The sequence below is a fragment of the Tiliqua scincoides genome, chromosome 5, assembly GCF_035046505.1.
Source record: "Tiliqua scincoides isolate rTilSci1 chromosome 5, rTilSci1.hap2, whole genome shotgun sequence".
Lineage (NCBI taxonomy): Eukaryota > Metazoa > Chordata > Lepidosauria > Squamata > Scincidae > Tiliqua > Tiliqua scincoides.
The window spans coordinates 126567817-126588846 of NC_089825.1; the positions used below are offsets into that span (position 1 = coordinate 126567817).

General features: G+C 51.9%; 1 protein-coding gene across 1 annotated transcript in view; it reads left to right on the plus strand.

The window, feature by feature from the left end:
* The window catches only part of DNAH2 (dynein axonemal heavy chain 2), a 112769-nt gene that overhangs the window by 81784 nt on the left and 9955 nt on the right, over positions 1-21030 (plus strand). The window contains exons 52-72 of the mRNA XM_066630416.1: positions 1060-1203; positions 1493-1660; positions 1773-1933; positions 3314-3453; positions 3666-3813; positions 4324-4463; positions 5386-5596; positions 5970-6086; positions 6912-7053; positions 7236-7405; positions 7502-7618; positions 7772-7936; positions 8248-8373; positions 8787-8935; positions 10192-10258; positions 11269-11419; positions 11707-11855; positions 13260-13393; positions 15128-15272; positions 18099-18298; positions 18867-18993. Of these exons, the coding sequence (XP_066486513.1) occupies positions 1060-1203; positions 1493-1660; positions 1773-1933; positions 3314-3453; positions 3666-3813; positions 4324-4463; positions 5386-5596; positions 5970-6086; positions 6912-7053; positions 7236-7405; positions 7502-7618; positions 7772-7936; positions 8248-8373; positions 8787-8935; positions 10192-10258; positions 11269-11419; positions 11707-11855; positions 13260-13393; positions 15128-15272; positions 18099-18298; positions 18867-18993 (3071 nt within the window). The remainder of the gene's footprint in view (positions 1-1059; positions 1204-1492; positions 1661-1772; positions 1934-3313; positions 3454-3665; positions 3814-4323; positions 4464-5385; positions 5597-5969; positions 6087-6911; positions 7054-7235; positions 7406-7501; positions 7619-7771; positions 7937-8247; positions 8374-8786; positions 8936-10191; positions 10259-11268; positions 11420-11706; positions 11856-13259; positions 13394-15127; positions 15273-18098; positions 18299-18866; positions 18994-21030) is intronic.

The following is a 21030-nucleotide window of genomic DNA, read 5'->3' on the forward strand; positions in this document are numbered from 1 at the left end:
ATGGGGTGGGGATGGGCAGAAGAGGGAGGAGATGGGGTGGGAGATGGGCAGATCGGGCCCAGGAGGGGGGTGGGTTTGGTAGCTGTGGCATCTGCCAAATCCAAACCCCCTTCCTAGGCCTGATCTGCCTGCACAGCCCAATGTTGATATCACTGGTGCAGGTTCGAGTTGACCCATGGCAGCTGCTGGGCTTAACCGAGAGCAAGGGGACAAATGTTCCCTTACCCTGAGGAAGCCTCCCGCAGCCACAACTCCCCCATGGAATGCAGAAGAGGCTGTTCCAGTGCTGCTGTATCACTGTGTGGGTCTTTAGGTAGGATAGGGTTGTAAATTAACATAAAATATATACAATAAAATACAATATTTTAGAAACAGCAACTATAAGGCCATCATAAAAATATTTCAGGGTTGAGGAGAAAACCCAAACAGTAACATCCCAAATAATCATAGGTCAACACACGTTTTGCTAATGTCTAAAATGTCTAAGGTCTAAAAAAGGTTAGACCTATTCCTGGGTATATTTGGGGTGCTGATTCAAAAAATGGCATCAGTCTTGCCCTATCATGTCTAGTTTTGGAGACGCAGCTAAGCCTCATTAGTGAACGGTTCAAGCAGCTTCCAAGCCATGAGGCTACGCTGTATCTCTGAAACTAGTTGTGACAGGGCAAGACTGACGCCATTTTTGAATCGGCACCCCAAATTCATATAAAACCACCATAAATTTTTGAAAATGTTTTTCTGACCTTCAGCTTCACAGGCCTGTGTTGTTCTAACTTAAGCAGAAGCAGGCACCCACATCAGAATCCAAACAGTAGCAAAAAAAACCTATAACAACTAACAAATGCTAGGGAGGTCAGCCAAAAAAAGAAAGGTCTTCACTGAAAGGCTTCACTGAAAGGGAGGGCGTAGATCTTAATTCAAGTAGGAGGGAATTCTGTAATTTGGGGCCACCACAGAGAAGGCCTTTTACGATTCCTGCTTCTGATTCGAGAGACTGGAAGTCAGTCGGAGGGATGTCGGGTGGGTGCAGAGCTGACCTTCTGCAACTCCTCATTCCAGGGGACTTCATGCGCAACGTGTATGAGGACATGATGGACATGGCTGTTCTGAAGGCGGAGATGGAGCGGGCACTGGGTGACTATAACCGGACACCAGGGATGGTGCCCATGAGGCTGGTGCTGTTCCGAGATGCCATAGAGCACGGTGAGTGGTGGTGGGATGCAGGGCCGCTGAAGCTACTGGTTTGACTCCGGACTGCCCCCTCCTCTGCCTTTTTCAAGAGAGGCCACAAAGATTGGGGGCAGGGATGAGTCCTGCCAGAACAGAACTCTGCCCTGGCTTGTTTGCTCATTTATAGGATGCTAGATTTGGAGGGGACTCTGGAGGTCATCTGGTTAAGAAGGGGAATGGAGTAGGTTGACGCCTGTCCCAGACAGCATCCTCCTGCCTGTTTGTTCCCTTTGTGACCGCTTGATACCCTGTTTTCCTGCAGTCACCCGTATTGTTCGGGTGATCAGCCAGCCCCGTGGGAACATGCTGCTGGTGGGCATTGGAGGCAGTGGGCGCCAGAGCCTGGCCCGCCTGGCCTCGTCCATCTGTGAGTACTACACCTTCCAGATCGAGGTCTCCAGGCAGTACCGTAAACAGGAGTTCCGGGAAGGTGAGGGAGCCCTCCTGTCCCCCCTGACCTTGAGTATCCAAGCCACAAGCCCCTCCCACCAGCCAAGTCTGCTGCCTCTTCTCTAACTGGCCTTTGCCGGCTCTTTCCTCAGATATCAAGAGGCTCTACCGCCAGACAGGGGTGGACCTGAAGCCCACCACGTTCCTCTTTGTCGACACGCAGATTGCAGATGAATGCTTCCTGGAGGACATCAACAACATCCTTAGCTCTGGGGAGGTGCCCAATCTCTACAAGCCAGATGAGTTCGAGGAGGTGCGCACTCTCACTCTGCTTCTGGAAAGACATGGAACAGGATGGGTGGGGCAGTGTCAGGGTGTGGATTCAGCGGGTGTCGTGTTTTCAACAGTCCATATGATTTTCTTTCCTGCTCTGGTCTGGCAGTCTGAATGCTTGACTGATGTCTCCTCCTTGGACGGGGTAGAAATAATTTTTCAGTGGTGCTTCTCTATCCAGCAACGGACCCACAGACTGGAAGTTCTGTCTTGCCTCGCAATGCTTAATTTCTAAGAACAGAGGTGCTGGGACTTGAAGCTACTTGGGAGTCCTCCTTGATGGTGGGGAAAGAGTTTCGGGTCTGGTGCACATGCAAGAGTTTGCATGTGCACAAGAGTTTGGTGCACATGCCCCAAAATAGTTAGTTCAGTGTTTCTCAAACTGTGGGTCAGGACCCACTAGGTGGGTCACAAGCCAATTTTCAGGTGGGTCCCCATTCATTTCAATATTTTATTTTTATTGTTAGACTTCATGCTACCGTGGTTTGTGACTGCATTTGGGGAAATGTTACAGACCTGTACTTTTAACAAGCTACTATGTATATTTTTTTAACAATGATAATCAATGGGACTTACTCCTGGGTAAGTGTGGGTAGGATTGCAGCCTGGGATTGTTAAAAATTTTCCTGCTTGAGGATGACACTTCCGGTCATGACATAACTTCCAGTGGGTGCTGACAGATTCTCATTCTAAAAAGTGGGTCTCGGTGCTAAATGTGTGAGAACCACTGAACTGGTTCCTAGCTCAGGACCCAACTGAGGAGTCCTTTTCAGCATCCAGACTGAGTTCTGGAAAGTATGAAGTCAGAATAAGCCTGACCCTGAGCATGTACAGAGTTCTTTTAATCATGCATGCCTCTCACCTTAGGGGCTAGGGTTTCCAGGCATGTTTGAGCCCAAGTATCTTTTTAGAACTTGTAGGAAGCTGCCTTAGAAGGCAAACGCTTGACTGGTCTAGCCCAGCGCTTCCTGCTCTGATGCCAGCAACTCTCCAGGAGGTGGGAGAGGAGTGTTTCCCAGTACTGTCTGTTACTTGAGATAGATTCTTCAGATCCTGGAGGTGATGCTGGGGGTTGAAACGGGGACCTCCTGCACGCAAAGCAGGACTTAGCTTTCCCCCTCGGCCCACTGGGGAGACCCTCGAAGAGCCTTACAGCAATCTAGGCACCCCCACTTCTCTGCTGGTAGCCCATAGAAAGTTTCAGGCATGTGCAAGCACCTCTGTGGGAGAGGTAAGCTGTTTCAAAACAAGGGCCCTGGTCTTTTTGTGTCAAGAGAGGCGAAGGGAGCGATGCTGGTTTTCCTAAAGAGCATCAGAACCCTTCCTGGACGCTCTCTCTTGATCTGCGCCTTGTTCCCAGATCCAAACCCAAATCATTGATGCGGCTCGGACGGAGGGCATTCAGGAGAGCCTGGACAGCATGTTTGCCTACCTGATTGAGAGGGTGCGGAACAACCTGCATGTCGTGCTGTGCCTGAGCCCTGTTGGGGATCCCTTCAGGTGAGAGGAGTATGGACTGGTGCCGCCTTCCTGATGGGCAAAGCAACAGCTTTTGCTTGGAGCAACAGTGACCCCTGGTGGATAGACAGAAGCAGTGGCCTGAAAGTAGGCTGGGGGAGAGGCTAAGGACAGAGCTTTGACCAAGGTCAGGTGGAAGGAAGCAAGGAAATGTAGAAGTGGGATAACGCTGAAGCACAGTGACTCTGTTGCAGGAACTGGATTCGTCAGTACCCGGCCCTGGTGAACTGCACCACCATTGACTGGTTCTCTGAGTGGCCAAAGGAGGCACTCTTGGAAGTGGCGGAGAAGTACCTGGAGGGCATAGACCTGGGAAGCGTGGAAAGGGGCAGCTTAGATACGGTGAGAGGCTGCAGCCCTTCTCTCGGGGTGCAGCTGCAAAGGCTGTGGGGACTGAATGCAATAATGGACTTGCCCCTATGGCGTCCCAGGGCTCAGGTTTGCAACATGCTGCCTCCGCACACCACGCCACCACCCTCCCAAGGGGATACTTACTCAAGTGCAACGGAGCCTTGCGGGACACTCCACAGTGCTCAGAAAGCCTTCTGAAGCTTCTGATACACTCTTCAAGGGTTTCCCAACAAAACTGGAAGTACTCTCTAAGAGCGCTGTAGAAGCCTCAGAAGGCATTTTGCATGCTGCAGAGTGCCACGCGGGGCTTCGCCTGCCTGCGGCACGGCTCTGATGGGCAGGCAGGACTGTGCTGCGGGCAGAGGCAGCGGCGGTGGGGGCATGGCGAGCATGACACCTGAGGCTTTTGCCCCCCTCCTTCCCAGGCCCACCACTGACTGGATGCGGCAGCCTCTCCTCCATGGAGCTGTGTGGTCTGACCCTCCTTCTGTTGCTTCCTAGATTCACAAGCGCGTGGCCAGGATCTTTGTGACGATGCACTGGTCTGTAGCCAGATATTCACAGAAGATGTTACTGGAACTCAGGCGCCACAACTATGTCACCCCCACCAACTACCTGGAGCTGGTCACTGGCTACAAGAAGTAAGGGGGGATTCTTTGGGCCTCTCACAGTGCCCTGGTGTAGAAGTGCATCCAGGGGGAGAGTAGAGAACCACTCCCAGCTTGCACCACAAGGTTGCAGGGGGACACAGCAAGCATGGGCTGTGAAAGAGCTGAGTGGAACATGACCCTGGCTGCTCGTGGAAGGGGGCCCTCCTGAAGTGGCAGCAGGTGCTCGTGGTTGGCCTGCTCCAGCAGACAGGGCCATAAACACGAGGTGCCTTTGTGGTCCAGAGAAGAGGCACTTGGGTGGAGCTCCATCTTTAGCTACTACTAAATTGTCTGTCTGGTTCTGGTTGAATGTCCCGTCCCCCCCGACTTTAGCCAAAGCAGAACCATAATAAAGGGGGGGACAATAATAATAATAACTCGGTATTTGTATGCCGCCTTTCTGGTCATCGGATTACTCCTCTGACTTTATTCAAGGCAGTTTACCCAGGCAGGCATTTCTAAATCCCTCAAGGGGGTTTTTACAATCGTAGAGGTTCTCTCTTTCAAGAACCAACAACATTTCAGAATGGATCTTCCTGGTTTGGTCTCACTTCTGGCCTCCAGCTCTCCCACGCAGGCTGACAAGCAGCTCCATCTCTCACATGGAGGGCAGCCAAGACGCTTCTTGCTCACACCAAGAGCAGGTGGAGTCACTCAGCTGGGCTTGTCTGCTGCTTCAAGGTCTCGCCATTCTCAGCCGTTCAGGGAGCTGCCGGTGTCCTCGAACTGGCGACCTTCTGATGTTATCTTCGGGCTAACGGAGGCTCTACCCTCTAGACCAGACCTCCTGCCCAATAAAGTCCTGATGGGATAGGAGAAGCACCAAGCCTACAAGGCTGCCTATGGAAGCATGATCTGGGGCTAGGAGGGCGGTTATAGAGGAGACAAGCATCTTCTGCTGTTCACCTTGCAGTCTCCTGGCAGAGAAGCGGAAAGAGCTCTCGGATCAGGCCAACAAGCTTCGTAACGGTCTCTTCAAAATCGATGAGACCCGGGAGAAGGTGGAGGTGATGACACTCGAACTGGAGGAGGCCAAGAGGAAGGTGGCAGAGTTCCAGAAGCAGTGTGAGGAGTATCTGGTCATCATTGTCCAGCAGAAGCGAGAGGCTGATGAACAGCAGAAAGTGAGCAGTCCAGGCTGGGGGCTCCCCATCTGTTGCCACCGGGCCCTGTGTGCACACATAGATACCAATGGCTCAAGACTGTGTAGGAAGGCAGAAGGCAAGACCCTTGGCACTGGCCTGCCTGAGCCAATTGCCACCTGGGCCCTGCCCCTTGGCCTCCAGCAACAGCCACCAGCAGCGGGAGACCTGGTTTCTCCTCTCAACCTCCTTCCCTTTCCTCTCTGACATGTCACGTGTCTTTGCCTTCAGGTTGTCATCCTGAGGGCGGGGCCTGTGCTGCTCCCTGGTTTTGTGCAGTACCCATCAAGTGTCATGTCTTATAAACTGTTGCAGATGTTTGCATTATCAGCTGATGCGTCTCCTCTCCCTGCAGACCGTGACTGCAAACAGCGAGAAGATTGCTGTTGAGGAGGTCAAGTGCAAAACCCTAGCTGACAATGCCCAGAAGGACCTGGAGGAGGCCCTGCCCGCCCTGGAGGAGGCCATGAAGGTAGTGGGGTTACGGTTAGGGCCTGGAGGCCCACTAAAATGGTCGTCAGGGTCAGCAGGAGGCAGCAGGGCAAACTTTGGGGGAGCAGAGGGGAGGGCATCTCAGTCTCACTCCATGGACAGTGAACATTTGGGAAGACAGGGTAGACTCACAGAGTTGGCAGGGGTCCACACAATTAGTGCCAGCTGGCCACAACGACCACACCCCCTCTGCTGAAGGACCCCCAATAATGGAGAGCCCGCCGCCCTCTGAGGTAGCTGGGAATCGAAGCCGGATCAGCTGCTTAGGAGGTGGCTTTGGTTTGGTCTGCAGCAGTTCCTTCATTTCAGTGAGAACTTGGAATTGGGAGGAGGGTTTAGACAATCCCTCTCAATTCACTGTGTCTTGTCTCATCAATCCAAAGCTTGACTTGCTTGCCTTCCGACCCTGAGTCAGACAACCAGGTGTCTTATAGCCCTGTGTTGTCTGCTCCAAGTGGCAACAGCACTCCCAGAGTCTTTCCTGGGGGTCTTCCTGTTTGGCACCCTTGAACGGAAGGTGCTGCCAGAATAGAACCCAGGACTTTCTGCATGCAAAGCAGGGGCTCCTGGGGTTTGCACTGCCTGATATTCCCCACTCTGCCGCAGCAGCAGAAGTTGCCCTGCCAGCCACCCCCCTATCATGCCCCCCAAGCTGGGACTCTCCAGGAAATTCAGGGCTTCTGCTGATTGATGTGTCCTGCCCCCAGGTTAAGGAGATCTCGTTCCTATCTTGTCTCCCCACTCCGGCTGCCCCTCTTCTGGGGCTGCCACTCCTGACTGCTTCTTGGTCTTGCCGTCTCCTCAGGCCTTGGAATCGCTCAACAAAAAGGACTTGACTGAAATCAAGTCTTACGGCCGACCACCCACTTTAGTTGAGACGGTCATGCAGGCGGTCATGATTCTGCGGGGCAGTGAGCCCACCTGGGCTGAAGCCAAGAAGCAGCTGGGTAAGGCCTTGCACAGGCACGTTGCTTGTGGGCATGTGTTGGGTGTTGTGGGGGCACCTCTGTAGCAGCTCAAAGTGCAAGCAGGTGGCTTGAGAGTCTTGCCACAGCAGCCTGCAGGAGAGTGTGCTGGCAGGGGTGCAGGCTGTGGCCCAGCATCCCTGATTCCTGCCCGGCTTCTCTAGGTGAGCCTAACTTCATCAAGCAGCTGGTCTACTTTGACAAGGACAACATCTCCGATAAAGTGCTCAAGAAGATCAGCGCCTACTGCTCCCAGCCGGACTTCCAGCCGGACATCATTGGTCGGGTCTCAGTGGCTGCCAAGTCTCTCTGCATGTGGGTGCGGGCCATGGAGGTGAGCCAGGAGGAGGAGCAGTGTTTTGGATTCCGGGCGTGCTCGGGGATGGGAGGTTCCCGCAGGTGCAGTCATGGCGGCTTCCTCCTTTCTCAGATGTACGGCCGCATCTACCGTGTGGTGGAGCCCAAGCGTGCTCGCATGAATGCTGCCCTGGCTCAGCTGGCCGAGAAGCAGGCTGCCCAGGCCGAAGCCCAGGCGAGGCTCCGAGAGGTCAGTGTGCTTCAGTGGGAGATCCAGGCCACGTGGCCGAACCCCTTTAGAGCCTGGAGAGTCTGGCATTGCCCGGTGCCACTTCTTTCCACCAAGGAGGAGGGTGCAGGGAGGAGGGTCTGTTCTTCAGGTCTCCTTCCTCCCCCTGCACAGGTGGCTGAGAAACTAGAGATGCTCAAGAAGGAGTACGAGGATAAACTGGCTCAGAAGGAGGAGCTGCGCAAGAAGTCAGAAGAGATGGAGATCAAGCTGGACCGGGCTGACAAGCTGGTGTCAGGCCTGGCTGGAGAGAAGATCCGGTGGGAGGAAACGGTCAAGGCAAGGACCGATCCGGGAGAAGGTCCAGTGTGCTTGGGGCAGGGAGATTTGCAGGCAGCAGGAGGTAGCACTGCTCTCCCCCTGTAGGTCTCCCTAGGAGTCCTGCATCTTGTTCCGGCCTCCAACCACAGGAAGAAACCGGATGCAGCAGAGAGGGTTGGCAGGGGAGAGACAGCAGCAGTTTTCAGAGGTCCCAAAGGACCTCACAGGAGAGGGGCACCTGACGTCTGTGGGCAGGCAAATGGCTTCAGCTGAAAGGGCAGTGGGCACAGCTTGTTCTGCCCTGATCACCATCTCCTGCTTCCCTCCAGGGCCTTGAGGAAGACATTGGCTACCTGGTGGGGGACTGCCTGCTGGCAGCAGCCTTTCTGTCCTACATGGGGCCCTTCTTGTCCAATTACCGGGACGAGATTGTCTCCCACATCTGGATTAAACAGGCAAGTACTGCGCCTGCCTGAGATGGCGGTTCCCCTCCTCCCTGCCAAACAACATCTCCCTGCCTGGCTTTGGGCTGCCTTCCTCCAGGGGACACCCTCTTTGGAGGAGGGCCATGAGCCCTGCTTTGAGGTTTGGTCTGAGCTAGTCACAGCCCCCCAGGGTGGCAGTCAGCTGGCCTCAGCAGTGCCAGGTTAAGTCACAGTCTGAGAGTCTGTCTGCCGGCAGCTGAAATAACCCGAAGAGGCTGGGTGAGTCCCTGCCCCCCCGCCACCATTCCGAGCAGGGCCCCAAGCCCAGAGTCAAGCAGGCCACACTGCCTCCCTCCCTCCCTTTTCATGGTGGAACTGAGCTTGGCCCAGGCAGGTTGAGAAGTTGGGACGAACACTCTGCTCTGCCCTGCCTGTGCCTGCAGATCCGAGAGCTCCAAGTGCCTTGCACCCCCCACTTCACGTGTGACAGCTTCCTCTCCAACCCCACCATCGTGCGCAACTGGAACATCCAAGGGCTGCCCTCTGACAACTTCTCCACTGAGAACGGGATCATTGTCACACGAGGCAATCGGTGAGCAGGCTGTCCAGGTCCCTGCCGCTGAGGAGGCTTTGCAGAGCCAGGGCAGTAGGGTGGTGAGAAGGTCAGATGAGGACGGGGCACGCCAGGTGCAGACGGGCTTGCTGGGTGGCCTTCTGAGAAGCCTGCTGCCGGGTAGCCCTTTCCTTGTTTAGAATAATTTGCCTGCACTTTAACTCCTGGGACAGGTCCTGTGTTGCCGCCCCTGTGCTTCTGACTCCCAATGCAAAAAATGCAATTCGTGGCTGTGCAGAGTGTGCCTCGCTTCTGAGCCCCTCCTCAGCTCCTTCCCTCCTGCTGGTGGCAGTGATGCAGACTGCTATAGCAGCAGCCTTTGTGCCTACCCTCTTTCCTGCCACCTCCTCCTTGGCTCTTGCTGCCACCCCCACCCCTGCAGTTTGAAAAGGGTGGCAGGATGAAGATGGACAGAAAGGGAGTGAGGGGGGAAAGCTCTGAAATGGCCAAGCCAGGAGCTGCGGGCCTGCTGGGAAAAGCCAACTGATGCTCATCACTTGTGTTGGCAAGTGATGTGCTCCAAAAAGAGCATGTGTAAAACTGAAGGTCGCTCGTGCGTTCACCCCCTTTTGTGAAGCTCCTTTGGGCCACTTGGGGAGGAAGAGGTGGGGGAGGGGCACGTGTGGAGGATGAAGGGACTAACACTGCTCCTCCTGAGGGGGGACGGACAAGAACTGTCATATCTGAGGAAGTTGAGTTAGGGGGCTGGTGTGAGCCCCCTAGTCAAGGGGTGGCAAGCAAGCAACTTAGCCCAGAGGCAGCCATGTTTGAGTGAACAGAGTCACTGAACATGGCAGCAAAGCGGCTGGGGAATTGCGGGCTGCCACCTCCTCCAAAGTGCCATTTGGCTTTTGGGACCTGCTAAGTCCCACTGGTGGTTCAACCCTTTTGGTGTGATCATAGTAACTCTCTGCAAACTCCTGTGGGGGGAGATCCTGTGGAAGATGCAACAGATGCTTCACAGTTCCTGGTAGGCAGGACTAGGACAGGTAGGATTAGATTGCTGCCAAGGAGATTTTGATTAAACATGAGCAGTAAGGACTCTTTGGCGGTGGGACTATCTGCCTCAGCAGGTGGTGGCCTCTCCATCGATGGTCGTCCTTGAGCAGAGGCTGGCTCCTCTGTCACGGGTGTTGTCGGTGTGGACTGCCTGCATTGGCAGAGGGCTGGACTTCATGATCTTGTAGTCCGTTCCAACTCTGATGCGATGGAGCCCTGACCTTTGTCTTCTCTAGATGGCCCCTTATGATCGATCCTCAGTGCCAGGCAACAAAATGGATCAAGAACATGGAAGCCAAGAAAGTAAGGACTGCTGGCGCAGGTGCTACGGTGGTTTGCCTCTTGTTCTGGATTTTGGGGGGAGGGGTTGCAGATTTCTTCATGTCCTCTCCTTGCTCACGGATGCTTCAGTCCCTCAAGTTGTTGCCACTCCAGCCCTTCCTTCTAGAATTATTACCCTTTGTTCACTTACTTTCTGTGGAGAATCCTGACAAGGTTACTGCTTTGCTCTGGCATTCTCCTGTTATCTGTGTCGTGCTCCCAGAGGTGTTTGTTCCCAGACCTGATTCCTGGCAGGTTTCTAACAATACAATGGCCATTTTAGGCTCTCCAGTCTGGACAGGCAAAACATGGAGGGTTTTCAGGGCTATTGTGCCTTTGCTCATTCTGCTGCCTATTTTACTGCTTCATGTTCAGCCTGGCTGGGAGATTATTGATGAATTGCCCCTTAATGAATCTTTTTTCCTTTTCTATATTTTGTAGCAAAATGTCACTATGAATAATACACATAGTATAAGAAAACTAGTAATTTAAATGTGCCCTCATAGCAGGGAACAGGCACTAACTGTCAGGGACCAGGGACTCAGGAGAAGGCCAGCTGACTGAGGGAAGCAAAGCCCGGTGTTGAGTGCACATGTGTCCCTTCCTACTGCTGCTTTTTCTCTACTGGATGAGCAGCTGAATGGGGGAGAACCTGGATCGTTTGTATCCATTGCCACCATCCCAGGGGACAGGCAGAGAGGAGCCATTTGGAGAAGAAAAACAACCTCTCCAGGAGAGCAGTGAACCCCAGGGGTTCTTACTGAAAATCATATCCACAGCAGCACTGCTAGGTGAAGAGACATGATCACCCACTGAATTGCCCGTGAACATGGATCAGGCAGGCAAAGAATTGAAGTGCAACTAATTTATAGAAGCCCCAAAAGAAAAGGAACTCAAGGAGGTTGGGGAGAAAGTGTAGATAAAGTACAGGCAAGCTGACCAGAAATGCAGGAGTGGAGAAATGGAGCCTTTTCCCCTCCACCTTCCAACAGGGACTCAAGATCATTGACCTGCAGATGCCAGACTACATGCGCATCCTGGAGAATGCAATCCAGTTTGGCTCCCCGGTTCTTCTGCAAAATGTGCAGGAGGAACTCGACCCAACCCTGGCCCCCATCCTCAACAAATCCGTCACCAAAGTGGGTGAGTGCCTGGCTTCTGATCACCCCTCCTGGGCCACCTTCTCCCTCCAGGTTCCAAGCTTTTGCACAAGTTTGAAAGCTTTTGCACAAGTGGGGGGTGGAAGCTGGCACCCTGGCAGGGAGGGAGAGCAGGAGAGAGGGAGCCGACCTCTTGGCTCGAAGATGCCGGGCAATACAGTAAGGTCACTTTCTGGGTGTGCATGAAAGGAAAATAGATCCATTGCTTCTGGGCATGACTGAAAGGAGACTTGCCTTGCCTGACCCGACTCCTCTTCCTGTGTCTGGCAGGTGGGCGCCTGCTGATAAGGCTGGGGGATAAGGAGGTGGAGTATCATCCTGAATTCCGCTTCTACCTCACCACCAAGTTATCCAACCCACACTACACACCAGAGACCTCCTCCCAGACCACTATTGTCAACTTTGCTGTGAAGGAGCAGGTAGAAGCAGAGTCTAAGATCCCCTTAGATCTGTTTTATTTTTATTCATTTTTTACCTCATTTCTAGATACTGTTCCAAGAGATCACAAAGTGATTTCCAAAAATTGATGAGAATAAAAATCATAAACACATAATTAATGAACATTTATAACCATTACAAACATTAAGGTTTGTAATAACAGTCCCTTATTCTGTTCCAGCCAGGTAGCTCAAACTGCAGGCTGGGAGTTCTTTTTGGACTCATATGCTCAGTCCAGGCTCAGGATGCAAAAAGGCACTTTATTTTACTTAAGTCTAAAACAAAGCATACGGAGCAAAGCAAAAACTTGCAAAGTGTTATCAGATGGGCTTGCAGAGCAACACAGTAGCATACTGGTATTGAAAGTCAAGTCTCTCCGAGCGAGCTAAGTTTAAGGTGACCAGGCGCCCTCTTTTTCCAGGACATGTCCTCTTTCTTAGCCTTGTGTCCTGGAAAAGAATTTAAATGCCCTGCTTTTCCCTGTGAGTGGACCTCTTCAGGCAGCGTATAGCTTTCTTGTAATAAATAAATTTTATGTAATAAATTATATATAATATAGTTTAAAATTTACTAATAAGTAATTTAGTGTTTAAATTAACCACCTGAAATCAATATATGATTTCATTTTGTCATGTACTGCGTTTTTCTTGGCTGTTCTACATTTAAAAATATACATGAAAAACAAACAGTCGGGGGCTTTGAGAGAGAGACACATCTTATTACTCCATTTTCATAATATCAAGCAGGTGCAACGGCTGAGGTCTTTGAGTCCGACGTCTCATGCTTCTCATGGGAATAGCTCAGTGAGAGGTGCAGACAGCTCCCAGGAGCTGGGAGACACATGGAAGACGTTCGACAAGCACAGGGGATGGTTGCTACCATTACAGGGCCCAATCGTAGCTAACCTTTCAGCACTGATGCATCTGTGCTGATAGGAAGTGTGCTGCATCCTGCAGTTTGGGGGCAGTCATGGAGGCCTCCCCAAGGTAAGGGAGCATTTGTTCCCTTACCTTGGGGGCTGCATTGCAGCTGCATTGGCACTGGAACGTTGGATAGGATTAGGCGCTAATTGCAGAGTTGAGAAAACCTTGCCAAATAAAAATATATGTAGCTCTTTCCTAAAAACCACAAATGTGTGAGCTGTACAACTCTCTTTGGAAAGAGAGTAAGCAGTAAGGTCACCTCCAAAAAGACCCTGCCTCTTGTGCCTTTGAGAAGTGGTTTCTGTGGCTCAGGGGCTTTGAGGTGGAAAAGATGGATACCTGGCGACTGGAGGGAGGGGCTGGCTGCTGATTTATCTGGGAAGGAGGTGATCAGGAGAAAGGGGAAGGGGGCAGGCTGGTTGGAAAGGGATGAATCCTACTGAGTGCTGTGGCCGTCTTCAGGGATTGGAAGCCCAACTCCTGGGCATTGTGGTGCGGAGGGAGAGGCCTGAGTTGGAAGAACAAAAGGACCACCTCGTGCTCAACATTGCCGCTGGCAAGAAGAAGCTGAAGGAACTGGAGGATGAGATTCTGAGGTGAGGATAGGTGAGAGGCAGGGAAGAAGAGTGGTCTGCCCTTCCCTGGACTGTGATGAGAATTTGCGTAAAGCACTTTGCGTGTGACAAGAACTCTCTGATCACAAAGAGCTGCGGCAAAGACTGAGAGAGTGAGCAGGGAGCGGCACTGCTGGGAGACACTGGGCAGCCCTTTATTTATTTGGTTTTTATCCCATTTCTCTCCCGAAGGCACCCACAGTGGCTTATCAGAAATATTAAAAACACAACATCAAACTATAAAATACAAAATAAATATTGAAAATTAAAAACCATTTTAAAAGCCTGCAGGTCATAAAATACCATAATCCATAAAAGCACCAATAAAACCTGTGGGGACCTGGAGGCAAGAACCAGAAGGCTTGCTGAAAAACATGTGTTTTTGGACTTCACTGGAAAGCTTCTGAAGAAGTTGTTCTTAAACCAGAGAATTCCAAAGTGCAGGTTCCACTACTGAAAAGGCCCTATTTTGAGGCCTGTATTCTAGGATGAGCTGCTGGGACAAGGAACTTTGTGGAGGCAAGGTTCTTCCCATGACCCCAGAGAACTTCAAACTCCTGAGGCCTTTGGTAGTTCTTTGGGTCTGGGTCCATCGCCTCCAGATTGAGACCCACTCTGTTCAGAAGTGGTGAAGTTGGTTCTCTGGGACTGACCCGGCCTCCTTGTCTTCCTAACTTTAGTGGTGCTGCTGCTTTGTCCCCGAGGAGGTGCCACTGCCCCAGTTCTGCTCCTCAGGCCTTTCTGAAACTCAGGCTCCCAGGGTTGGTTGGGATCCCCAGAGGAGGGCCTCTGTGAACCGGCTCTTCTCTGATCTTTGGTCACTTGACACACACCCATCACGCTCTGTCAATGGGCGTTCAGTACTCTTTCCACTGTCACTAGCATCATTAGTTGAGGTCACGTAGCCTCAACTGGGCAGGCACTCTGCCTAGCTACAAGCGGATCTGTCAGCCAACAGCACTCACCCTGAGTTCTGTGAGGAGGAAGCATCCGGGACTGAATGATTCCTATCGGATTCTCTTCTCTTGTCACAGTCACATAAACTCAAACTGTTTCTGGGTGGTGTCAGGAAAGGCAGCAGAAGAAAGCAGGCTGACTAAGGGGAGTAGCACCTTGTACTCACAAACCCCCTTCCAGTTTTTCCTTTCTTAGTAGACCAGCCGCTGAATGGGGGAGGGGGACAAGAGCCACTGTCCCAGAGCAAAGAGACCGGACAGAGGGGGCATCTGGGAAAACATTATAGTGTTACCTGACTGGAGGAGCAGAATTCACCTGGCCATTCTGTCCTACCTGTAGATATGTATTTAGACAGACAGGTTGGTAGGCACATGCCAATCTCAGCAGAAGACTTGGCTACTTCAGACATGAGTCTGGACAAGGACCCAAATCCTGACGTTGCTGCCTGGGACTGGTGTTTCAAGCAGACTGCTGCAGGAGCAGGTCCCAACAGCCAGCACAGAAACATCTGGGGGCCGAGAAGTGTCCCTAAATCAGGGAAAATGGGTGAGGAGCAGGGTGTTCATCACAAACTGATATGGCTGAGAAGCGGGGGAGGCAAATGGCAGGTGTGTTTTATCAAAAAGACAAAAAGGTTTATTGGGGCAAAAATGGGACCTGCAAAAGGGGCTGCTTGTGTCTGACAGGGAGCAAGCGCTGGCTTTCCTGTCCAAACGTGCCTCTCGCCCCCACCCCACTCACCTTACCTCCTGTCCCCAGATTGCTAAATGAAGCCACGGGCTCCCTCTTGGATGACGTGCAGCTTGTGAACACACTGCAGACGTCAAAGTTCACAGCCACCGAAGTGACAGAGCAACTGGAGACCAGTGAGACAACAGAGATCAAAATTGACACAGCCCGGGAGGTGAGAGCGGGGCCCCTTGGCTGAACTGTCTTGTCAAACTTTTGCCTGGGAGGGGGAGCAGTGCTGAGGGTCTTGTGGGAAAAGCTTGGTGCGCCCAGTACACACCCAGTTGAGGTTCCTCGCATTTTTGACATACTTGGCCACACTCCACGAGGGTTAGAAACAAAGCCATTGTGGGGTCCAATCCTGCATATCATCCACCACTGTTCTGGCCACTCAGTCAGATCTCAGCTGCAGTAAAGGGCGATGCCACTATGCTGGATCCCAACCCCCATTCCCCAGCGGTGCGGAGCAGTTGCAAGCCGCTTCGCTCTCCTTGGATTTGTGCCTCTGGAGGTGGCGCAAATTTGAAGAGACCCATTGAGGCTGCAGTGGCTTACTCTTAAGTGGAAGAGTTTCCCCTTATCCCTGCCTGAGTGTCGTACACTTGAACTCACTCCCAGGGTTTTAGAGTTCTCAGAATTGTTGGTTCTGAACCCTAGAGCCCTCAAAGATCCCTGTTCGGTAGTACTGCCACCACCCTGTAAGAGCCATTGTCTCAGTCCAGGGAAACTGAGACCCTCTAGGCTTAACTATATCCCTTGTAGGCACTGAGCACTTTCTTAAAGTCTCAGTCCTCAAGTTACTAGTCCACAAAGAGGATTTTTGGTAGCTTGCTGAACGGCTAGGCAGGATTCTGAATCTTTGTCCCCAAAAGACAATGAACCAACATGGTAAAAAGATTTTTTACTTTATTAAGTACATAGGGTTACAAAAAGTTACAAAAGGCAGCAAATGCTAGAGGCATAAAAACTTCTAGGAAACATATCAGCATAAAACAATAAAGCTAGCTGACTATCTCTATTATTTCCTAACGCTCACCTGGGTCAGCTTCTTTTGTAGATCCTCAGTTACCTGTGAGGCCACATGGTCCTGGCGGGGCAGGATGTGTGCCCACCACCTATCTCACCAAGAGGCAAAGACAAAGACCAAAGACGAAGACAAAGGGCAAAAGACACCCCTTTGGGCTTTGTTCTTATACTTCTCATGCCAAGAGGATGGTGCGACTCTCATTTCAAACTGCCCAATCAGAACTCTTGGGGACAGAATCTTCTCGAAGTGGGGCTGGATGCTAGTCCTCCTAGTTCTCCCCCTCCCCACTGGAGAATCATGGCGCCTCTCTGTCTGCTGAGGTGCTACATTTATCACCTTCCATGGAGTTGTAAATTCCTTTCAGCTAGGATTGCAAGCCCCTTGCAAGCCTGTGTTACTGGGTTACTTTGGTTCAGGCTTTGCAATGCTACTAGGCCTGAACTGCACATATTCATGACACTGAGCCACTTTGGGGTCCTATCTTGCGCTGGATACAGCGCAGGCCTCCTGGCCTGCCTGTTCCAGCACAAGATAGGATTGTGCTGTAAGTATTAAAGTCGTGCACATTGGGGCAAGAAGTCAAAACTTCACATATAGACTAATGGGTTCTGAGCTGCCTGTGATGGATCAGGAGAGGGATCTTGCTGGTGGACAGCTTGATGAAAGTGTCAACCTAATGTACGGAGGCGGTGAAGAAAGCTAATTCCATGCTTGGGATCATCAGAAAAGGTATTGAGAATAAAACAGCCAATATTATAATACCATTGTACAAATTGATGGTAAGGCCACACCTGGAGAATTGTGTCCTGTTCTGGTTGCCACACCTCAAAAAGGATATAGTGGAGACCTCATGGTAGCTCAACAGATACCTGCCAGAGGAGGCTGGGGAGCCAAAGGTGTAGAAGAGTTCCACAGACTAAAGAAATATTTTCTCTTGTCTGCTCTAACTCTCCCAACACTCAATTTTAGTGTATGTCCCCTGGTTCTGGTGTTATGTGAGAGTGTAAAGAGCATCTCCCTATCCACTCGGTCCATCCCTTGCATAATTTTGTATGTCTCAATCATGTCCCCCCTCAGGCGTCTCTTTTCTAGGCTGAAGAGGCCCAAACGCCGTAGCCTTTCCTCATAAGGAAGGTGCCCCAGCCCAGTAATCATCTTAGTCGCTCTCTTTTGCACCTTTTCCATTTCCACTATGTCCTTTTTGAGATGCGGTGACCAGAGCTGGACACAATACTCCAGGTGTGGCCTTACCATCGATTTGTACAACGGCATTATAATACTAACCGTTTTGTTCTCAATACCCTTCCTAATGATCCCAAGCATAGAATTGGCCTTCTTCACTGCCGCCGCACATTGGGTCGACACTTTCATCGACCTGTCCACCACCACCCCAAGATCTCTCTCCTGATCTGTCACAGACAGCTCAGAACCCATCAGCCTGTATCTAAAGTTTTGATTTTTTGCCCCAATGTGCATGACTTTACACTTACTGACATTGAAGCGCATCTGCCATTTTGTTGCCCATTCTGTTCCTTCTTGGGGATGCTCTTCTGCTTATTTCTTCTGATCAGTTGGAAGCTTTGGAGAGTGTCCCGTTTCCTGTTGTTGTTCATGAATGGTTTAGATGTGTCAAAAGGCTTGTGCTTTGTAGTTGGGTCCTGTCCTCAGGTGGGGTATGGCTTCCTCTCACAGTACTATGAGAAATTTGAATTTGCTGGACTCTGTCTGCTGGAGCAAGCAGACAGAGTGACCTGTTCAAGGACACCTCCATCCCCCTGAAGGGAAGGAGTTTATCAGGTAAGCTTCCAGTTCTGTTCGCATTGTTCCAATTTGTCAAGGGAGGCCCCTGCCCCACATGAGGGATCTTGCACACCACAGCTGATTACCCAGTGTTGGTCCCCCAGCTTTCTGCTGACAGGTCCTCTGCTCCCGTCTCCATGTGGCTAACTAACCCACTGCACACGCTCCTACCAGGCCTACCGACCCTGTGCACAGAGAGCCTCTGTCCTCTTCTTCGTCCTCAACGACATGGGCAAGATTGACCCCATGTACCAGTTCTCCCTGGATGCCTATATCGACCTGTTCAACCTCAGCATTAACAAGAGCCATCGGAGTGCCAAGCTGGACGAGAGAATCCGCAACCTCAATGAGTACCACACTTACGCTGTCTACAGGTACCCTGCCACATTTGACCATGCAGAAGTGGCAGTCCTTCACCTCCACTGCCCCTCCCAGGTAGGGCTGAATCCCTTCTGCTTTCCCGTTGCATCTGTGCAATTAGGTCATGTTCCTCTGGAGACACAAGGTTGGTATTATGTGATTGGAAGATGGCTGATGATCTGTGGAACTCTTTGCCACAGAAGTTCTAATGGCACCTGGCTTAGATGCCTTTAAAAATGGGATTGGGCAGATTTCTGGAGGAAATTCCCATCACAGGTTAGAAGCCATGATGCCTATAGGCTACCTCTGAGGTTGTCTATCTCTGAATGCCAGATGCAAGAGAGTGGTGACAGGATGCAGGTATCTTGCTGTCTTGAGGCATCTGGTGCGCCCCTGTAAAATACAGGAAGCTGAACTAGATGGACCCTTGACCTGGTCCAGTGGGGCTCTTCTGATGTTCTTATGTTAATGATCCACAATTTTCAGGCTTCCACCGCTGTTAAGTCCACTTAGATGACAGGCCACCTAACAGACACAGTGGTGTGGGTGGTACCTTCCTTGATTGCAGGTGCTCCCTTGCAGGTACACCTGTCGGGGCCTATTTGAACGTCACAAGCTGCTCTTCAGCTTCCAGATGTGTGCCAAGATCCTGGAGACATCTGGAAATCTCAAGATGGATGAGTACAACTTCTTTCTGCGTGGGGGAGTGGTGAGTGCCAGGTGGGGGCAGGAGAGAGTGGCGAGCTCTTGGCCTAGTTCTCAGGAAGGTGTTGCGCTGTGAGGCTGTGGGGTCTGACTGTTCCTCCCAGCCTCGCCACCTGCTGATTATATTGCAAAAGAAGTTAAATTAGGGGGAGCCCACACAGCCCGGCAGGCAAGAGCACACCTCCTCTTTGGAGACAAGAAGCAAGTCTATGGAAACCAACCTTTGGCCAACTTCCACCTCCCCATGCACCTGTGCAATGTTCCTGCACAGAATGCATTTGCTTTCTGCTTTCCCCAATCTTTTTGGCACACCGTGTTCTGTTTCCTTCTGCTTTCCCCTTGTCACAGTCCAAAGTAGCACAGAGTAACCAGTTTGGGGCCTTGTATGCAGCAGATCTTGTTTCAGCATAACCAGAGAGTGGCTTGGGTGGCCTTTCAAGTTTCTTTCAGCCATACTGGTTTCTGAGTATCATGTGTTCTGTACTCCAGCATGCCTGCCTTGCCTCTGCTAGAGTCTCTCTGTGTTGCTGCAGAGGGGCGGATCCAGCTTGAGTGGATAACTAATAAGTAAATGGATGTCCCATGTCCTGGCCCAGGCCTTACTGCTGTGAGATACCACTGTCCATGAAGCCAGTGGTGTTGCCAAGGAGGGGCCAGGTGGTCCCTTCCCTGGGTATCATGCTGGAGGGGGTGTCAAGGGATGCTCTCCAGAGGCCTTCTGAGCTCTGGCACTTCAAGTTTTTGCTGAAAACTGTAGTAGTTGGCAACCTTCAGTCTCGAAAGACTCTGGTATCGCGCTCTGAAAGGTGGTTCTGGCACAGCGTCTAGTGCGGCTGAAAAGGCCAATCCGGGAGTGACAATCCCTTCCACACTGGGAGCAAGTGCAGTCTGTCCCTGGTCTGTCTCCCTGGCTATGGGCCTTCCTTCTTTGCCTCTTTGCCTCAGACTGTTGGCCAAGTGTCTCTTCAGACTGGGAAAGGCCATGCTGCACAGCCTGCCTCCAAGCGGGCCGCTCAGAGGCCAGGGTTTCCCACCTGTTGAGGTCCACTCCTAAGGCCTTCAGATCCCTCTTGCAGATGCAGATCCCTCTTGCAGAAAACTGTATGTGCCTATCTAAGACCTTCTTGGGAGGGGGGGGGGTGTGCCATATGGTATAGCCAGACCACTGCATGAAGCACTCTTTCTTCTGAGAATAGAGTAGCAAGTTTACAGAATGATCCCAGAAGCAGCCACCACGGCCCAAGTGGAGTCTGACAGGCCCTGTTGGAGACTCCGTGCCAGCCAAATGTGTGAGCTTGGCAACATCTGGCATTTGCTTGCATAGCAGGTAGGCGGCACACACAAAAGCCAGCCTGTGGTGATTTGCAGCAGGGGCTGGAGAAGGGAGGCATTGCAGGACTGTCCAGTTCTGGGGGATTCTCTCACGGCTCTCTCGCCACCATTGCCATCGTGATCTGACTCTGCCCGGCTTCCTTATGCCTCTGCCTCCCATTACAGGTCTTGGCATTTGCCAGCTCTGAAGGCCCCACGTTCCGCTTCCAGAATGAGCTCATTCCTTTTGGAGAGAGATGTGCAGCTCCCTTCCTAGGCCTCCCCCCCCTTTCACTCTGAGGGTAGTCAAGGGTGGCAAATGACTTGGCCTTCCACAAGGGCCCTTTTCCCAGTGCCCGGCTTTGTAATCTGAGACGTTCTTGAAGTGTGGCCAAGCCCCATCCGCAGCAACAGGGCCAGGAGGCAGCTGGGCCAGAAAGCTACAGGGAGAGGAGGCGCTACCCCAGACTCCATTGGCCCAGGCCTGCTCCCCTGTTGAGACCTGGGGGCACACCCCAAGGCCTCTCTTTGCTGCCTGGGCACAACTGGCATTATGTGAGCTTTGTGGACATTCTTGTGGTGAAGGGGGGTGTTCCTGGCCAGAGCCACTCCACAGCCATTCCATTGGGGCCTTTCTGAGGCAACCACAGTTTCTCCGTACTGTTCCTCGCATGCCCTGTTCTTCGCATATACACTGATGAAGTCTGAGCTGTCAGTGTTAACCAGAAGA